Source organism: Panthera onca, chromosome C1 (assembly GCF_046562875.1).
Source record: "Panthera onca isolate mPanOnc1 chromosome C1, mPanOnc1 haplotype 2, whole genome shotgun sequence".
Lineage (NCBI taxonomy): Eukaryota > Metazoa > Chordata > Mammalia > Carnivora > Felidae > Panthera > Panthera onca.
In genome coordinates this window covers 115,958,250-115,979,478 of record NC_138346.1, presented here as the reverse complement: position 1 = coordinate 115,979,478, position 21,229 = coordinate 115,958,250, and the positions used below count along the sequence as shown (strand labels likewise).

Sequence of the window (21,229 nt, the reverse complement as noted above, 5' to 3'; positions counted from 1 at the left end):
ATGAGCCAGGAGATACAAAAGGATACACACGACAATGAAACAAGATTTTGACTCTCAAAAAAAGGGAACCCGTAAATATCAAGGTGGATCATACTTGGGGAGCATGCCATACTTTAAAGATGGCACTACCAAGTTCAGAAAAGGAGGTAGACGCGAAAACAGTTGGCTTTGAAAGGCCCACCAAAACCGACAAAAGCCAAGATCTAATGAAAGTAGAGCCGGAATGTGTCCTTTTCTACGTTCACGTACTTTTGAAGGGCTTCTTTCCCGATTTCTCGCTGCCCTTAGGTAGTGGCGATCGGTGGGCGAAGGTGAGAATCATCTGGTAAGTAAAATGCGTTAAGTGGGTTTGCAAACTCAATCTGCATGCGCTTCCAAGCCCCTCAAAAAAGCCTCCGTTATTTGTTCCACTATTCTGAGCAGACAGCTTGCACCAGGGCTCAACTTTAGCACAAAGCCAGGAACGTCTCCAACAGTTTCACCGGAGGCTGAGACAGAAAGTTTTTCCCATCAATCCTAGGGCTGGCCCCGAGACAAGTTACCAAGAGGGTACAGGATCGACGCTGATACCGATTTGCCGTCGGCACGACGCCGGGCTCTTGGCGCCAAAACAAACCATCGGGTCCATCCCCCTACCGGAACTACACGACACGTAAGACACGTAACAACAATCCTCCGCCTCGCCAAATAGTCCTCTCTGGGTCGTCTCGGATACACTCTTTTCCACTTCAAAAGGCCTTCGGTGGAAAGAAAATGAGCCTCGGGGGTGCGCCGCTCTTCGGTTCTAATGGAAATCTGGGTTTTCTGGTCATTGTCTCCTCACAGATCCCTCCGCCAGAAATTGTATTCGCTGAGTCTTCACTTCCGGGTCCGCCATCTTGTTGCCTCCATTTCTCCACGAGGGGGGGTTAAAGGCCCCCAAAATATACATATATGAAAAGGCCAAAAAGTAACCGTCAGTGACAGGGAGTCTTAACTAGAGAAGGAAACGGGACCAAACTGGCGGGCTCGGTGAAAGCGCGGCCGGCAGCGTCCCGGACGAGGAGGTGAGGGGGAAGAAGATGTGTGGACTCTGGGGGGCGTGAGGGCTGGAAGGGAGACTGCCGTGGGAAGGCGCACCGCGCCCAGCCCAGCCCCGAACTTCTGGGTGCAGACTGAGCGGCGCCCCTTCACCGGAGCGGGGGCAGCTCGGGGAGGGGGACGAAGAGGAAGGGGATGCGGCCGGGAGGAAGGGGAGGGGACTGAGAGGAGGTGAAGAAGGGGGTGGGTGTAAGACCTGGGGCTGGGGAGCTGGACCCAGGGAAACTAGGGCCACAGAGGTGACCGCTAGGGGGCAGCGCGGAGCTTAGCGCCCCCCGCCGGGCCAAGACCTTGGCTTACTACCCCCATTGACTCTTCTTCCTGAAGGACAGTGTTGCTGTCTGCAACTGGAGGGTTTGTGATGGAGGAAAAAACGGGGACTCTCAATTGTCTGACTTAAGTAGTAGCTTAAAGATTTTGAGGGAGTTCAGTAATCTGCAAGAGCAGTAAGGGCCCCGCCCTCATTTGTGGCACAGTTGTTTGTACAGCTGGCTGCCCGGTGGAGACGTGTGCAAGAGAAAAAGAAAAATGGGTCGTCATACTATGGCTTCTTCAATTCCATTTCTCCTTCTCGTTACCTTTCTTCTGTTCTCACGGATTTCCTTGAGCCAGCAGAGATTATCCCATTCCCCTCCTTCTTCCCACAAGGACTTCTTTCTCTCTTAAACATCTACAGAAAAGGACGTTCTGTGACTTACCTCCAACAATTTAACAACATTTTTGGCCGTCAGGGGCCATATTTTCCTAGTGCCATTTGACCCACCCAATCCAATAGAGATGTTATTAAGCATGTATTTTCATACACTCTTTAGTAACAGTGAAAGAACTGCCCCACCCAAAATCTTTTTTTTTTTTTTTTTTTTTGTGTGTGTGTTTATTTATTTTCAGAGAGAGATAGCGTGCAAGCAGGGAAAGGGCAGAAAAAGAAGGGGAGAGAGAATCCCAAGCAGGGTTCCCACTGTCAGCTGCAGAGCCAGACTTGGGGCTCTGTCTTATGAATGGTGAGATCGTAACCTGTGTGGAAACTAAGAGTGAGATGCTTAACAGAGGAGCCACCCAACCCCCTACCTCTCCTCCCCACAAATTCTTATGTCAACAAATGTAATTATTCTATGATAATAAGAGTACTTTGTTGTCAACAGCGCAAGCACTTCATCAGTTATTAAAACAAACTTATCTAGGGGCACCTGGGTGGCTCAGTTGGTTAAGCATCTGACTTCAGCTCAGCCCAGGTCATGATCTCCCAGTTTGTGAGTTCAAGCCCTGGGTCGGGCTCTTTGCTGACAGCTCCGAGCTTGGAGCCTGCTTCAGATTCTGTCTCCCTCCCTCCCCCCGCCCCCACCTTCCCCCACTCACATTCTGTCTCTCTCTCAAAAATAAATAAAGATTTTTTTTTTAATTAAAAAACCACACTTATTTGGAGTTCTTGTGTGTTTGTTTGGGAGAGGGAGTGTGTACTTTGTTATTTTATTCATCTCCAAAATCCTAAGAGACAAGTTAGACCAGATTTTGTTTTGTTCTTCACTTCCGATATAGGAAAAGTAGAGGTATGTCCAGTAAGGGAGAATGTTTTCCCAGTGTTTTCAATAATCAGGGAGCTTGAAAGTGCCTCAAGCTCCTCTGGACTCTTTGGCCACATCTCTTGTCTGGTGGGTGTTGTCAGCATTTACATAGGATATGGGAGAAGGGAATACAGTCCCCCCAAAATGCTGCTGTTTTATTATTACTTCTAAAGTTTTATTTATTTAAGCAATTGCTACACCCCATGTGGGGCTGGAACTCATGACCGTAAGATCATGAGTTGCACACTCCTCTGTCAACCAGCCATGAGCCCCAAAATACTATTTTAAAAATACATTTTATTTTTAACTTTGGATAGATGCTTCAGGTTAACTCAAAAGAATGGAGGATAGGGGAGAAAAGAACCTTGAAGAGCACATTTCTAGACTTTTTTTTTTTTATCAGTGATGAATATAACTCCCTACTTACATTCTAATCCCAAAGTTTATATCTTTGTATAGTAAGAAATAAGGCTTTTCATGGCCTATTTAAAGAATGGGATGACAGATGCCTGGGTGGCTCAGTCGGTTAAAGGTCCAGCTCTTGATTTTGGCTCAGGTCATGGTCTCATGATTTGTGAGTTTGAGCCCTGTTTGAGCCCCACTTCGGACTCAGTGCTGACAGCGTAGAGACTGCTTGAAGTTCTCTCTCTCTCTCTCTCTCTCTCTCTCTCAAAATAAATAAACGACAAAAAAAGAATGGGATGACAAATCTGAGTCAATTGCCATTTAGAGGTACTGATCCATGAGTCACAAATATGATTAAAGAAAAATGATACAATTAATATATATATATATATATATGAAGGCAGACTATAGTGAAAAACATTGACTTCAAAAATACTTTGGAAGAGTTCACATGCTAAAGACAACAGTTTCTGTGGGATAAAATCAACTTATTTATATAAAGGGTCTCGTTTTCTAGAAATACCAGCTTCCCTGGAATGTAAAGCAAACCAGATTTCTCCTTAGGCAGGTACCCCAACCTTCAACAGTATTTTTTTGTGGTAAAGAACAGCTGAAATTTCACTATTAGGATACTTCTGGGATGCCTGCGTGGCTCAGTCAGTCCGTTAAGCATCTGACTCTTGGTTTTGGCTCAGGTCATGGTCTCACGGTGCCTGAGTTCAAGCCTGCATCAAGTTACATGCAGACTGTGTGGAGCCTGCATGGGATTCTCTCTCTCTCTGTCCCTCCCCAACTTGCACTCTTTCTCACTCTCAAACTAAATTAATAAACTTAAAAAAAAAAGAAAGATACTTCTGCTTTTTGCCAGTCTTTTCCTTTGTGACCAGTTATTATGGAAGTGTTTAAGACTTGGTGATATACTGTGTATATCTATATCTACCTACCTATCTATCTATCTATCTATATCTATATATATATATATACATACGCCATATGTTATATATACCATATGTGTATGTATGTACTATATATACCGTATATATATGTGTGTTATGTATGTATATATTATGTATACATACCATATATATATGTGTGTGTATGTATGTATACATATGTGTATAGTGTAATTTGAGAAAATGTGAGGGAGTCATTTATGACTAATGCACCTCCTAAAAATTGTTAAGTATTAGTAATAAGATAATTAAATTGCAAGGCAATTTTGATATTTTAAAAGGAAGGTGATTACGGAGAAATACAAAGTATTGGTTTTCTATAATAAGGTTTTGCTATCATTTTTTTCTTTAGCATTTTCTTAAGTTGTGAAAACTGACATGTTGGTTATAGAAGTTTGCTATTAAAGTCCATCCTCTCCTTGTGAACATACTCATTCAAAGGGTCTGGACTGTAGTGTGAGCTGTGCTCATTCTGAACACTCTCAGGTGGTCTCCTGGACATGCAGGTTTGAGGACAATGCTCTGGGATATGGATATGGAAGGTTAAATCACATGGTGGCTGAATGACTTGCCTAAGCCGATGAGCCTCAAATTTTCTGGTTTCAGGACTCATTTATTTATATATATATATACTATATACATATATATATGTATATAGTATATATATATTATATATATATTTACATATATATTTATATATATATTTACATATATATATTTATATATTTTAATGTTTTATTTATTTTTTTGAGAGTGAGAGACAGTGTGAGTGGGGGAGGGGCAGAGAGAGAGGGAGACACATAATCTGAAGCAGGCTCCAGGCTCTGAGCTGTCGGCACAGAGCCCGACACGGGGCTTGAGCCCACAAACTGTGAGGTCATGACCTGAGCCGAAGTCTGATGCTTAACCAAGGAGTCACCCAGGTACCCCTTGGACTCATTTATATTCTTAAAAATTATTGAGGACACCAATGTGTTATATCTATTGGTACTTAACTATTTTCAAAATTAATTTTTATTTATTTATTTTTTAACTATGACAGGTACTTGTTTGAAATTACTTCATATTTCCTGATGCGTTTTTTTCTTGCAAGAGAGTGCGTGTGTGCATGCGTCGCGGGGGCGGGGGGGTGGGGGGGAGAAGGAGAAAGAAACTCTTAAGCAGCCTCCACACTCAGTGCGGAGCCCAATCTGGCTTGATCTCAGGACAGTCAGATCATGACCTCAGGTGAAATCAGGAGTCAGATTCTTAACTGGTTGAGCCACTCAGGTGCTCTTGGAAATTAATTTAAAAATGTTCATTCATTAAAATACAATAGTAAATCCTGTACATGTTAACATAAATAACACATTTTTATAAGAAATGTATCTTCCGAGTTAAATATTGAGAAGAATGGCATTGTTTTATGTTTTTGCAAATCTTTCTAACCTCTGGCTTAATAGAAAACAGCTGCAGTGGGGCACCTGGGTGGCTCAGTCGGTTGAGCGTCCGACTTCAACTCAGGTCATGATCTCACTTTTGATGGGTTTGAGCCCCGTGTTGGACTCTGCACTGACAGTTCAGAGCCTGGAGCCTGCTTTGGATTCTGTGTCTCCCTCTCTCCCTGTCCCTCCCCTGCTTGCACTCTATCTCTGTCTCTCAAAAGTGAATGAACATTGAAAAAAAAACAACAGCTGCATATCTACTATTGCATGTAATCTGTTGCAATATGTACTTGGAAAAAGGAATATTTTAATAGCTTTTTCAGGTAATTCTGGTGTTCTTCTTTGATTCTACACAAAAACTGTACAAATTAACGATTTCTTAAAAGTTACTTGCAGTGAAGAATCTGAAACCATATGAATGAAATTATTATACTCTATTACCTTAAAACCAACTGTTCTTTCACTTTAAAGTATTGTTTTTACTTGTACGTGATTTTATAACATGCATTGGTCATTTGAAAAATACTGGTTCTGCAAATTATGCAGATCATCCAAATGTTGATGCATTTTATTTTACAATATTAAAAAATCACATTCATTAGTATCATAACTAATTTCATCAGAAAACTTTATAGTAAGCTGTTAACTCATGGTGGTGGATTTGTTTCCCAAAATTCTAATTTTGCTTGAAAGCTCTAATTATAATTAATAATTAGCAATGAACACTGCCAATTGTTTTACTCGAAGTGGCAGGCTCACTTTATTCATTTTTGAAAAAGTTTCTGCTGTCTAACTAAGTCTCAATATGCTTGGATTGTCTATTCATCATTCTTTGGTGTGACATAACATTTTTTTAAAGTTTATTTACTTATTTTGAGAGAGGGAGAGAGGGAGTGCTCATGGGAGTGGGGCAGGGGCAGAGAGAGAGGGAAAGAAAGAATCCCAAGCAGGCTCCCCACTGTCAGCGCAGAGCCCAACATGGGGCTGGGATCTCACAAATCATGAGATCATGACCTGAGTCAAGGTCAAGAGTCAGATGCTTAACCAACTGAGCCACCCAGGCACCCTTGACGTACATTTCTACCCACAGTTGTTTCAAAGGGATGAAATGCTGTTTTTTTGATTCCTTAAGCTAGAGAGGTGGTAATGTGTTGCACAGGTTTCCAAAGTATTTTTCTGAATATTGAACATTAAGGAACTATTGTTTAGGGCCTAAACTTTTCCAAATATCTGATTGTGTTAGATGAGGTGGAGAGAAAGTGCCATACTGGGTAGTCAGCTTGAGAAATATCTTACATATATTTAAGTACAAGAGGTCTTCTCAGAGCATTTTTACAGGCAGCTTTCCTTGTGTTTGAATTATAGCTTCCTGAAAACTTTTGTTCCTATGCATAAAGATGTCTTTGGTGGACTTGGGGAAGAGGTTACTAGAAGCGGCAAGAAAAGGCAAAGATGATGAAGTGAGAACATTGATGGCAAATGGCGCCCCATTCACCACAGACTGGGTAAGCTCTTTTCATTATTCCCAATGTGTGCTGTTGCCAATTTCTTTTTTCCCCCCCAAACATTTAAATTTTTTTAATTATTTTTTTAAGTTTATTTATTTATTTTGAGAGAGAGATTGAGCATGTGAGCAGGGGATGGGGGGGGGGGGGGCAGGGGAGAGAGAATCCCAAGCAGGCTTCACTCTGTCAGTGCAGAGCCCCATGCAGAGCTTGAACCCATGAACTGTGAGATCCTGACCTGAACCAAAATCAAGAGTTGGACACTTAACCAACTGAGCCACCCAGGCGTCAAAGATTTTTTTTTTAAGTAATCTCTATACCCAGTGTGGAGCTTGAACTCACAACCCCAAGATCAAAAGTTGCACACTCTACGGGCCGAGCTAGCCAGGTGTCCCCCAACCTTTTTCTTAAAGGCTGAACATACTGTATTGCTTTTTCTCATTCCCTTTCTGCTTCATTCTCCTACAAGAGTTTTGTTTTCTTCGTTTTACCTAAATACTTCTTTTAGTTTTCCAAATTGAAAGAGTCTCCTGTGGATATATATAGATGGTAATTGTAAGGTATTATATACTTGTGATTTTCCATAATGTTTCTTAGAGTATTTTCTGAAGGTTTAATTCTCCCTGGAGTGTACTTAGGTTATAGGCTTCTGTAATTAGCTAAAAATTAAACAAAATCAGTATAATAAGAGTGCATTTCTAGACTAATAAACTACTTGTTTCCTTTTCTCTAAAGTATCCCGGTTAATAAGGAATAGTCTAGGCATTTGTTACCTTTTTACCAGTGTTAAAATACATTAAGAGGAAGGTGTTAATTTCATGAGCCTAAACAGCCAGCTTGAAGAGCAGTTTCAGAAGATCCAGGTTATAATATGGGCTTGCTAAGCATTCATGGATTTTATAAGCAGTATCTAATTTAATTTTTTTTAATTTTTTTTAAATGTAATCTCTGCACACAACATGGGTCTCAAACTCACAACCCCGAGATCCAGTCACATGATCTACCAGCTGAGCCAGCCAGGTGCAGGCATTACCTAATTTGAACAATTTGATGAGCCAATGTCCTCTATGCTGGGGTGATTAATTCATAGCTTTAGAGGTCAGCAGATTGTTAGCACTTCACAAAAAGGAAGAAAAGGAAACCTATGAGATTAGCATTTCTATAAATAGACCTGAAAAGAGCAATGTGAATTAAATCCAGTCAGGCAGAAAGGCTGAATATATAAGAAAGGCAAAGAAGCAACATAGGCTTAAAATAAAGAACTTAACACGAAGAAAGGAATAGATCTCTGGCCAAAGTGGCCAAAGATAGATAACTCTTGAAAGATGTACTTTGAGATGATACAGACTTATTGCTATTTGACAGTAGCTTATTGCTATTCACATGCCATTGCTAAAATTTTAGCACTCTTCATCTCATCAGTCTTTTTGCTTTGTTTTACGGTGGCAACAGACTTCTATTCCAACCAATTAAATTTTTACCCCAAATTTCTCACTAACTTTCTAGCTTCTGCCCTTTTCCTAAGAATTCTTTTGAATTTGCCTATCCCTTACCTTTACCCCAATGCAGAATGTTCCTGTTTATCCATTTTTTTTTTTTTACCTTCTTCTAAGCCTTGCTTAACATCATGTCCTTTGGAGAATCTCACCTGGTAACTCCACCTGACTTAAATCCATTAGCACTTATTTAATTGGTGGTATGTTTATTTGCCTGTTAGTATATTAAGCTCTTAATTAATATTCTTTACTCCTATTGGCCACCCAGATTCTCTCTCCAAGGACAGGAACCATAGACTGTACCTCTTGTTCATTTGTGTCTCTCAATGATTTAGGACTCTGCACACGGTTGATACTCAATGAGTATTATTTTCCCACAGCTTGGAACATCACCCCTCCACCTTGCAGCCCAGTATGGTCATTATTCCACAGCAGAAGTGCTCCTTCGAGCAGGCGTTAGCAGGGATGCCCGGACCAAAGTGGACAGGACCCCCTTGCACATGGCTGCAGCTGACGGACATGCCCACATCGTGGAACTGCTTGTTAGGGTAATAGTGGTGGATCTATATTGTAAAAAAGATATCCACCTCCCTGTCTTCTTACTTGAATGGGTGGTAGGAAACTAGGCTGGGAGAGATTAAGTTTAGGACAGTTCATAGCACAGACTTGCATCTCTTTCAAGAGTCATCATGGCTATGAGGATCGGGTTTCCTAATCTTTTACAGGCTAAGCAGACTTTATTGATTTTTCTTCATTCCCTTCTGCAGGTGTTCTCTTTACTTATGCCTGTTTTTCTAGGCGCTCAGCTCTCTGTTAATAAATGCAACAAAAAATCTGCTCTTTTCTCCTTCCTTTCCCATCTGTTATAATTTCCCAGTTGTCCTTAGAAGACCTACTCATTGAAGACATTATGTCTGTCATCATTCAGGAGAATTTGAAGAATGCTTTTCCCTTTGATATTTCTTAAACGTGATCTAAATTTGAATATGTGTAATCTCCATGGAAATCCTCTCTATTTGGGTTTTGGGATCTTGCACCTGTGCTACTGTAACCAGTGTCTGTTTGAAACAATTACTATTGTGTGACAGAACGGTGCAGATGTGAATGCCAAGGACATGCTAAAGATGACCGCTTTACATTGGGCCACAGAGCACCACCATCGAGACGTTGTGGAGCTGCTTATCAAGTATGGAGCTGACGTGCATGCTTTCAGCAAGTTTGATAAATCTGCCTTTGACATAGCCCTGGAGAAAAAGAATGCCGAGATTCTGGTCATCCTTCAGGTCTGGTTCTTTTTATACCCCTAGAGTATATTGTAACTCAAGTTAAGGATTTTTTGTAGGAGCTGACTCAAAATTGAATTTTCTATATCTTATCAAGATAGTACATCTGATATGTCTCAATCTTGTGACTCACTGTCGTTAGTGTTTTTTTTAACCTTTATTTATTTAAAAAATTTTTTTAATGTTTATTTATTTTTACGAGAGAGAGAGCACGAGCAGGGGAGGGGCAGAGAGAGAGGGAGACACAGAATCTGAAGCAGGCTCCAGGCTCTGAGCTGTCAGCACAGAGCCTGACGCAGCGTTCAAACTCACAAACTGCAAGATCATGACCTGAGCTGAAGTCAGACACTTAACTGACTGAGCCACCTAGGCGCTCCGGTATTTCTTTTTTTTTAATGTTTGTTTATTTTTGAGAGAGAGAGAGATAGAGCACGAGGTGAGGAGGGACAGAGAGAGAGAGAGAGACAGACAGACAGAATCCAAAGCAGGCTCCAGGCTCCGAGCTGTCAGCACAGAACCCAACGTGGGACTTGAGCTCACAAATCATGAGATCAGGACCTGAGCCAAAGTTGGACTCTTAACCAACTGAGCCACCCAGGCACTCCAAAAGTTTATGATTTAGGGGTGCCTGGATGGCTCAATTGGTTAAGCATCAGACTCTTTTTTTTTTTTTTTAAGTTTATTTATTTATTTTGAGAGAGAGAGAGAGAAAGCATGAGCAGGGGAGGGGCAGAGAGAGAGGGAGAGAGAGAGAATTCTTTTTTTTTTTTTTTTTTTTTTTAAATTTTTTTTTTCAACGTTTTTTATTTATTTTTGGGACAGAGAGAGACAGAGCATGAACGGGGGAGGGGCAGAGAGAGAGGGAGACACAGAATCGGAAATAGGCTCCAGGCTCCGAGCCATCAGCCCAGAGTCCGACGCGGGGCTCGAACTCACGGACCGCGAGATCATGACCTGGCTGAAGTCGGACGCTTAACCGACTGCGCCACCCAGGCGCCCCAGAGAGAGAGAATTCTAAGCAGACTCCATACCGTCAGTGCAGAGCCCAGTGTGGGACTCGAATTCACAAACCCTGAGATCATAACCTGAACTGAAGTCACTTAACCAACTGAACCAACCAGGTACTCTGTTATTGGTATCTTAAAAAAAAAAGTAGCATTCTATATAGCCCTGAATTATTCACGGTGATTGAAGAGTAGTGTTATGGCTAGTATAAAAACAAGATTTCTTTGGTTTTAGAGTGTTTTTTTCTCCATGAAAATTTCCCTTTCTAATTGAGCTTGACTTGGGACTAAAAGCCTCTTTATGTTTTCTGAATGTACATCAACTGATACGAGGCAGTACATAGCTCTAACGCATATTGAGTCATAAGGAAGCCATCTCAGAATTAAAAAGGAGCTGTGATTATTTCACCCCTTAATTTCTTAATCCAGCACTTGTATATCAAGGAGTAATAGGATGAAGGATACAAAGGTTGATAAGACATGCCTGCCCTTGGAGTATTTACAGTGTGATGAAGGTAAGGACAAGAAATCAAGCATTACAATATTACATTGATACATTGGTATTTATCGAGCATTGCAGGGCCTCAGAAAAGGGAGTATGAATGATGCTTAATGCAAAGATTAAAGTGTATATAGAGGGGCGCCTGGCAGATTCACTCGGAAGATCATGTCACTCTTGATCTTGGGGTCATGAGTTTGAGCTCCACACTGAGTGTGCAGAGATTACTGGGGAAAAAAAAAAAAAAAAAAAAAAAAAAAAAAATATATATATATATATATATATATGTATGTAGAACATGAACTGAGTTTTAAAGAAGTAGGCAGAGAAGTAAGAAAATTATATTCTAGGCTAGAAAAAGAGCAAGCCAATGACATAGAGGTATGAAAGGATATGGGATGTTCAAGAAAGCATATGTTTTGTGACTAGAGATTGAGCAAGGGAAATGGAGTTTGGGAGTGGAAGGAGCTAAGGCTTAAGGGTTAGGCAGAGTTTTGAGTGTAGGGCTGTTACATGCAAAGGGGTTTAGACTATTTTGTGGGTAATGGGGATCCAATAGAAGCTTTTAAATAGAAAATTGAGATTTCTTTCCTTTTTTTTTTTTTTTTTTTAAGTAAGCTTTACGTCCAACGTGGGGCTTGAACACAGGACCGTGAGATTAATAGGATTCCCATGCTTTACCAACTGAGCCAGCCAGGCACCCCCATTTTTAAAAATTTTTAAATATTTTATTTATTTTTTAAGCTGAGGTGTTTTTTTTTTTTAAGTTTATTTATTTTGAGAGAGAGAGAGAGTGAGCGGGGGAGAGGCAGACAGAGAGGGAGAGAGAGAGAATCCCACTGTTAGTGTGGAGCCTGATGTGGAGCTTGAACTCATGAAAGTATGAGATCATGACCTCAGCGGAAATCAAGAGTCAGCTGCTCAACTGACTGAGCCACCCAGGTGCTCCTGTGAATTTTTTTTTTTTTTTTTTTTTTTTTTTTTTTTTTTAAAGATGATCATTTGGAGTGTGGTACACAGACCTGAGAGAAAAGATACTCAATGTGACTTTCATTAGGCCAGGGAAGGGCCAGTAGGGGCTTGAATTAAGGAAACAATGGTGGAGTATAGAAGAAGAAGCAGATTCAAGAAGGAATTTAACAGTAAGCAGAGAATGGATAATCTGTTTCACCTGAAGCTATTGGTCATAGGGATAATTATATGTAAAAAATAGCCATTTCTGTTGCATTTTCAGGGGTCTGTTTTTCCTGGCAGATGGTTCCCTATAGACTGGTTGTACTCTTCAACTTTAATTCCTTATTTAGAGCTCTTTCATAACTGGACTTTTGAAGTAGATACTATGCTTGTAGAAAACTGCTTCTGAAAGTTAGAAAATTAGATAAGCATCTTTACACCTAAATTGTACAAATACCCCTGGAAGCAAAAGTGCAGGTATGGCACTAGACTTTAAAATCTGGCACTCATTTATTTGCTTGTTATATATTCTCTTAGGAATTTCTTCACTGGCAGAGTGGAACAAGTAGTTGGACAAAACTCTGGAGAATATTGTTCTCTGTAGATTTGCTGTAGGGATCTCTTGCTAGCGCATTGACTTGTACATAATTAATTGATCGTAGAGTTTTAGAGCTGCAAATTACTTTTTAGGCCACTTCCCTCATTTTCCATATAAAAAACAAGATCCAGACAGGTAAAGTGAATTGTCTAGAAGTTTTTACAAGTAATACACTTTTTTGCAAATAATAACACTTCTTTTTTAAAAATTAGAAATAAACTTGGGAAAGCAACCTAACATCTTTGTTGCCCTGGTCTGGAAAAACAAAACAAAACCAGTAGTCTTAATGAGAACTTTGAGCTCCCTGGGACCATTGTGTGCCACAACTAGTTCTGCTCCACAGGGCACTGGGGTGCAGCGGCTGCTCAGTGACTGTATAACTAAAGCTAACGAGCTCTGACTTTGAACTATCCTGACTTGCTTTGTAGGAAGCGATGCAGAATCAGGTGAATGCTCATCCCGAGAGAGCCAACCCTGTGACTGTGGCCACCCCATTCATCTTCACATCTGGAGAAGTTGTCAACCTCGCCAGCCTTGTTTCTTCAACCAACACCAAAACAACCTCAGGTAATATCTTGATAACATGGCATTTATTTTAGACTTGAAATTAACACAGCCCCTGTTTTTCCTATGAGATGAATGGATAGCCTGTCCTTTGTTGAAATATGTAACAAATAGAAGATTTATAATAAATTTTAAAGCTAATGCACTTTTTCTTTCTTGGGGAAGGGAAGATCATACACAGGGATTATACATGACTGCTTACTGTATTAAAAGTAAAATAGTTTACAGATTAATCTGTGGAAGGGTTATATGTAACCACAAAATGAAAATATAAGGGTATTTCAGCATGGTACCATTAGGGAAAACAGTTAAGTACCATAGTCTAAAATGTGACAAATAAACCAGAATAAACATAAATAGGTGTTGGAGTGCTGCTATAAAAGAGGTACATGTGATTATTTGAATAAAGTGTAAGAGCTTCGATTTGCAATCTTGGGAACATATGTAACAACAAAATAGAGAAAAGCATCTTTTGAGATCCTTATGTTTTTAACAAAAACATCTATCTAAAACAAATAGGGGTGCCTGGGTAGTTCAGTTGGTTAAGTGTCTGACTCTTGATTTTGGCTCAGGTCGTGATCTCACGGTTCATGAGTTCAAGCCCCACATCGGGTTCTGCACCTACAGTACAGAGCCTGCTTGGGATTCTCTGTCTCTCCTGCTCTCTCTGCCCCTCCCCCACTTGCTCTTTCCAAAACCAAATATAAATAAACATTTTTAAAAAGACAAATCAATTTGAGGGGTGTCTGGATGGCTCAGTCGGTTGTGTCCAACTTCGGCTCAGGTCATGATCTCACGGTTCGTGAGTTTGAGCCCTGCATCAGGCTCTGTGCTGACAGCTCAGAGCCGGGAGCCTGCTTTGAATTCTGTTTCTCCCTCTCTCTCTGCCCCTCCCCTGCTCTGTCTCTATCTCTCTCTCTTTCAAAAATAAACATTAAAAAAATAAAAATAAAAAGCAATTTGAGCTATTTTCAACATTTCCTTACATATATTTGTTTTACAGTGAGGGGACTTGTGTCTTCATTTAAATAAATTTTCCAACTGACTTGGTTTCTTTTTCTGTTTCTGACTTTCATTTAAAAATAAGACATTGCGGGGTGCCAGGGTGTCTCAGTCAGTAAAGCATCCAACTTTGGTTCAGGTCATGATCTCATGGTTTGTGGGTTTGAGCCCTACATCGGGCTCTGTGCTAACAGCTCAGAGCCTGGGGTCTGCTTCAGATTCTGTGTCTCCCTCTCTCTCTGCCCCTCCCCTACTTACTCTCTCTCTCTCTCTCTCTCTCTCTCTCTTTCTCTCAAAAATAAATAAACATTTTTAAAATTAAAAAAAAAAGGACATTGTATTCCTAGTTAAGTTTATATAATATCAAAGGAAGACCGTGAATGAAGTATTATTGTGGAAAGGCAGTGTGGCAAAAAGAAACAAGCATATACATGATATGCATAGAATTTTACATTTAGAACTGCATTCAAATACTGATTTATTGACTACATGCTTGACCTTGGGAAAACCTTTGTCTAAGCCTTCTTTACTTATCTACAAAATTGGGATATAATAATACATACTTTATGAGGTGGTTGTGAGACTTCGAGTGAGATTTGTATTTCCATTTTATAGCAGGACTTCAGTAATAGTATTAAATGAAAATGTAACTTCTCAATGAAAGTTAATTCAGTTATGCCCTCAGGGGGGCAGTAGAGACCTTCATTTTGTAGGCCATCGACTATCATTTGAAATCACTGTGCTTTTCTTTCAGCCGGATGATTCAAAAGGTTTAGCTTAAAAATAAGTATACATATAATCAGAATATTCACAGCTTTTTGGATTTGTTGTGGTTCAGGCCACAGTGATTAGAACAAATGCCTTTATAATCCAAAAGTCTTTAGAAGCTGGTAAAGTTAGGGGTGCCTGGGTGGCTCAGTCAGGTAAGGCTCAGATCATGATCTCACGTTTCATGGGTTCAAGCCCCGCATCGGGCTCCGTGCTGATGATGTGGAGCCTGCTTGAGATTCTCTCTTTCTCTCTCTCCCCCTCTCTCTGCCCCTCCTCTGCTCTCTCTCTGTCTCGAAATAAATAAACTTTAAAAAAAATTTAAAAAAAGAAGCTAGTTAAGTTATATGTTCACAAATATGTGAAAGGAACTAGAGTTGGTAATCTAATTATTGAAATTCTTCAGACCCTGACCTGAAATGATAAGCAAAGTTGAAGACATTTAGAATAGAGCTTCTTAGCCTTGTTTCCCATGGGCCTCTATTGTGTTCGTCATGTTGCTTTTAGCAGACCTATCGTTTCTCTCTTCTGTATGTTGCTGACCACAAATTGAGATTGCTAAACTGTTACATAATAGACCTGATCTCTCCAGTGTCGTCTTACACATGAAACAATTCTACCTAGCTCTTCCCCTTCAGGGGAGATAATCAGTGCAGATAAAAGAGATGAGAAAAGTTATAAGACAAATTCAGGTTGTATTACTCAACTGGGTTAAAGGATTTTCTTTTCCCGAATGGTGGGTGGCTTCTTATTTCCCATCGTCCAGTGATATTTTTTTCATCCAGTAATATTTTTAAGAATTAACTGAAAGGGAGGGGCTACCACACATACACAAGAAGAATTAACTGACATTATCCTAAAATTATCATTTTGATGGATATTTTTGATAAAATTCAGATTATAAAGCTTGCTTTCATTTTTCCATTTGTGACTAAAGATATCACTGATCATCAGTGCTACCATCAAACTGCAGCCATTCAAAAAGGCAGCTAGACTAAATTAAACATTAACCAGGGCAAAACAAAGTTATGGAGATGAATTTCCTATTTCTGTAGGATCATAAGATGCACTCCAAAGTCAAATATAAATATCTTGTATTAGTTCATAAGGAGTACAGGCTTTGGAATGTAATGAATTGCATTCTAATCTGGGCTCTGACATTTACTACCTGTGTGATGTGGGCAAGTTATATAGTTTTTCTGGATCTAGTTTTCACCAACTCGTTGAAATTGCCTAGCTTACCATAGCACACTCCCCTAAGTGGTGACATAGAGTTTGTCGAAGCCACATTCTGAATTGGTAACAAGAGTCTTCACTGATAATGTCATTTCATTTCAAAACAACAGCATCCATGCACATTTTACTTTATTTGATGTTGGGTCTTATATTGAGGAGAAGGAAGCAATATTGTTTAACAGTAAAGTACCTTGTTTTTCTAGAATTCACTGGGATAAGTCTGAGGAGATCATTGGTATCATCTCTTTTCAGTTTCAACTGTGCATGTCAGAATACTAAACCCAATTTCTCACAAATGTTCTTTCTTCATTTTGCTGTTGAGTGGAGTTAGGTGAGTTAGTAATCAAAGGGAGAACACCCTTAGCCTGGTATCATCATGTACTGAAAAGTATATAATACTTTCTCAAAAGTAGTTTTACCTAGCTCTTCTACTTTAGCTGAGTGACCTATCTGAGGTTTGGCCTACTTGAACTTTAATTATAACAGCTGTGTGTGTGTGTGTGTGTGTGTGTGTGTGTGTGTGTGTGTGTGTCTGTGTGTGTGTGTGTTTTAACTGTGGTAAAATAATAACAACTTTGTTTTTGGATTGCTAGTAACTTATTGCCATATACATTCTACCCTCCTCGAGGGAGATATATATATATATATATATACACACACACAGTAAAACCTTGGTTTGCAAGCATAATTTGTTCCCTAAACACGCTTATAATCCAAAGCACTTGTATATCAAAGTGAATTTCCCCATAAGAAATATTGGAGGGGCGCCTGGGTGGCTCAGTCGGTTAAGTGTCCGACTTCAGCTCAGGTCATGATTTTGCGGTTCATGGGTTCAAGCCCCATGTCAGGCTCTGTGCTGACAGCTCAGAGCCTGGAGCCTGCTTTGGATGCTGTGTCTCCCTCTCTCTCTGCCCCTCCCTTGCTCATGCTCTGTCTTTCTCTATCTCTCAAAAATAAACATTAAAAAAAAACGAAAAACAAAACTGGAAACTCAGATGATTCATTCTACAACCCCAAAATATGCATATAAAAATTATTATAATACTGTAATACAAATTAATAAAGAAAATATTTATATATTTTATCAATAAAATAATATAAACAGATAAAATAATATAAACAATAGTATTTATAAAATATTAATAAAACAAAATATAAAGAAGAATAAACACATTAACCTGCACTTCCCTTTGAAAATCTTCATGGCTGGTGTGAGGGAGACAAGAGAGAGAAGAGGTTATTTTGTAGGACGAAATCACTATCACTATCACTAATGGAATCACTGCTTTCCGTTGGCTCAGTGGAATCTTTTCCTGCATGAGGGCCATTGTATATGTTTGCACAGATGTTGACAACAATACAGTATTCATAAACTCTTCGTTACTGTATTTAATGTAACTGGCAATAAGGCAGCAGAGGAAAAGGTCCATATCTGCAGGCAGCCTGACCTAGAATGAAGCAAAGCATTCCTAAGCTTACTCTTGTACGAAAAAGCAAAGGACTGTCTATAAGTGCTTGGAAGTGACAAAAAATACACTAGTGCCAGTTGTGGGCACCTTCCAACATTCTGAAATATCATTGATTTCTGCCAAATACTGCCCCTGAGACCAAGCATCCAAGCATGGGAGACAATCACCCACAATGCTGCTGTGAGAAAGAGAGGAGAGAGGAGACCCATTGGCTCAGTTGTGATCATGTGATGTTTGGTGTCACATACTACTCGTATTGCAAGACATCACTTGTTTATCAAGTGAAAATTTATTAGATATGTTTGCTGGTCTTGTGGAACACTCACAGAACAACTTACAATTCTAGGTGTTACTGTATATATATCTAAAAATTGTTCCTTGTGTCATTGGTGAGGTTTTTTTTTTTTTTTAATATTTATTTATTTTTGAGAGAGAGAGAGAGACAGAGAGAGACAGAGTGCAAGTGGGGGAGGAGGAGAGAGAGACAGAGACAGAATCCAAAGTAGGCTCCAGGCTCTGAGCTGTCAGCACAGAACTCAACGTGGGGCTCGAACTCACGAACCATGAGATCATGACCTGAGCCAAAGTCAGATGCTTAACCAACTGAGCAACCCGGGCACCCCCTCATCTGTGACTTCTTATGTCAGTGTTTGGTATGATAAGTTGAGTAATGGGAAAAGCATGAATTTAGTAGGAACATTAGAGAATATAGCTGGATCTTGCTCTGCATGAAGTCATGGGATAGACATAGATTCCTTTCTGGAGGTCAGGCACTCTGTGTTCCACTCAGACTGTTTGGTTCCCTGCATATTTTATCAAAGAATTAGAATAAAACAGGGTTATCATCACTATCTCCACCCTAATCAACCACTGCCACCGTCGTCATCCAAAAGCTTTGAGTAAGATCATTTGTAGCTGGGGCGCCCAGCTAGCTCAGTCGGTAGAGCATGCAACTCTTGATCTCAGGGTTATGAGTTTTTGCCCCAAATTGGATGCAGAGATTACTAAAAAAATAAATAAACTTAAAAGAAGATAGTTTGGGGGCATCTGGGTGCCTCAGTCAGTTAAGTGTCTGATGCTTGACCTTAGTTTAGGTTTTGATCTCAGGGTGATGAGTTCAAGCCCCGCACTGGACTCAGTGCTGGACATGGAGCCTACTTAAAAAGAAGATAATTTGTAGCTATTAAGAGTACTATACAAGAAATCCACCTTTTTTTTTTTTTTTTAATTTTAACGTTTATTTATTTTTGAGAGACAGAGAGAGACAGAGCACAAGGAGGAGAGGGAGACACAGAATCCAAAGCAGGCTCCAGGCTCTGAGCTGTCAGTATAGAGCCCGATGCAGGGCTCGAACCCACAAATCGTGAGATCATGACCTGAGCCGAAGTTGGTCGCCCAACCTACTGAGCCACCCAGGTGCCCCAGAAATCCACCTTTTTAAGGCAAATCTTCTGAAATTTAAATTTATAAACCAGTTAAATTACCTACATTAATCATATCAGGAAAGGATCCTTTGCTCTGTGGAAGGATTTATTACAAAGAGTGTTAAATAGGAATTTCTTTATTTTACAGTTAACTGGCATTTTGATAGACAAAAGGCTGGAAAGAATCTTTAAGCATAGGTAGTGAGAAAACATAAAAATCAAGAGTACATTGAAGGGGCACCTGGGTGGCTCAGTCAGTTGAGTGTCCAACTTTGGTCACGATCTCATGATTTGTGAGTTTGACCCCCACATCGGGCTCGCTGCTGTCAGGACAGAGCCCACTTTAGATACTTGTCTCCCTCTCTTTCTTCCCCTCCTCTGTTTGCACTCTTTCAAAAATAAATAAAACATTAAAAAACATTATTTAAAAAGTATTGGGACTCCTAGCTGGCTCATTCAGTAGAGCATGTGACTGTTGGTCTCGGGGTTGCAAGTTCCATCCCCACATTGGGTGTAGAGATTACTTAAAATCTTAAAGAAAATTAAGAGTACATTTAAAAAGTGGGTAAGTGTATCTGGGTCACCTAGGTGGCTCAGTCCATTGAGCATCTGACTCTTGCTTTTGGCTCAGGTCATGATCTCATGGTTCGTGAGATTGAGCCCCACATCAGGCTCTGCGCTGACAGTGAGAGCCTGCTTGGGATTCTCTCCCTACCCCTCTCCCACTCTCTTTCTCAAAATAAATAAATATTTTTTAAGTAAAACAATCAGAGCCCAGTTAGGAGACTAAACTACATGGCAAGTTGTATAATTTTTTTATAATATATAACATAATTTGAATATATCTAAATGTATGTATAACTTACAAAAATTATTAATAATAGTGGTTGACTACTAAGATATGAGGAGAACTCTAAAGAATACCAGAATAGCCAATTTAGGGAGCAGACACTCCTTCTGTATGACAAAACGTAGTTTCATGCTAATTGTCAAGAAATATTGATAAGGGTCCAGCTTAAGTATGACAAGGCAAGGCAAAACAGGGTGGATTTGGAGCTGAGAAGCAATAAATTCACAACTGACACAAAAGTATCTTTGAAGTTATAATGAAAGACAGTGAAATGCAATTTATTTTATAAAAGTTAGATTTATGCAAAACTGTGAAGTCATACTTTTTTTTAATGTTTATTTTTTAACATAAACATGAGCCAGGGAGGGGCAGAGAGAGAGAGAATCCCAAGAAGGCCCCGTGCTGTCAGCACAGAGCCCGATGTGTGTCTTGATCATGACCTGAGCCATAGTCAAGAGTTGGATGCTCAACAGACTGAGCCACCCAGGCACCTCAGTAATAGTTTTGGTAAATAAAGTTAGGCATGGCTGTTGCCCGGTCTAATGCACTTTCTTCCTGGAGCGTAGTTGTAAGAATAGCACACAGAAATGAGAATACAAGGTTATAAACATAGTTGTTTTTTTAAGTGCATCATGAGATAAGTAAGTAATTGTTTTTAGCACAAACTGGTCGTACTACTGTTTGACATTCAGTAAGTGAAGTGTCAGGTTTTTAACTGTTCCTGCAGTAGAGGTCAGTGCTATGCTTTCTCACCTGTCTAGCTGATGGATAGATGCAGTGTGGTTAAGTAAAGCCCAGGCAGAGCCTCTTCCCACAGCAGCAATAGTTTAGGGTAAGTCATACTCTGTGTCCTTACCACCTGCTGCCAAGCAGAGCTCTGTACAGCCAGCTGAGTGAGTGGGCGGCACTCTTGGGCTGCCGGCTACTAACGCTCAGCACTGGCAGTGCCAAGAGAATGAGCAAATGTGGGGAATGTAGTGGCCCTGTACCAAGCATATTACCTTAATCCTCTTTAAAGGAAAAACTTTTCTAAACCTTCCAAACTGTTAATACCACAATCATTGGTTTATATCAGTTTGTATGGGAGAGCAAAAGGAAGGAAAAGCTGAGGTTTTGATTTAATAAAAGCCATTTTTTAAAATGTTTATTTATT

At 40.0% G+C, this 21,229-nt stretch overlaps 1 protein-coding gene across 6 annotated transcripts in view; it reads left to right on the top strand.

The window, feature by feature from the left end:
* The first annotated feature begins 875 nt into the window (after positions 1–875).
* The window catches only part of GABPB2 (GA binding protein transcription factor subunit beta 2), a 35,606-nt gene continuing 15,252 nt past the window's right edge, over positions 876–21,229 (top strand). For 3 of the 6 annotated variants that reach the window (XM_060622632.3, XM_060622630.3, XM_060622635.2), the window contains exons 1-5: positions 876–1,046; positions 6,790–6,929; positions 8,806–8,973; positions 9,514–9,708; positions 13,192–13,330. In XM_060622632.3, coding sequence (XP_060478615.1) covers positions 6,822–6,929; positions 8,806–8,973; positions 9,514–9,708; positions 13,192–13,330 — 610 coding nt within the window. In that variant the 5' untranslated portion in view covers positions 876–1,046; positions 6,790–6,821. The remainder of the gene's footprint in view (positions 1,047–6,789; positions 6,930–8,805; positions 8,974–9,513; positions 9,709–13,191; positions 13,331–21,229) is intronic. The other 3 variants (XM_060622636.3, XM_060622633.3, XM_060622631.3) reach the window with 2 other exon arrangements.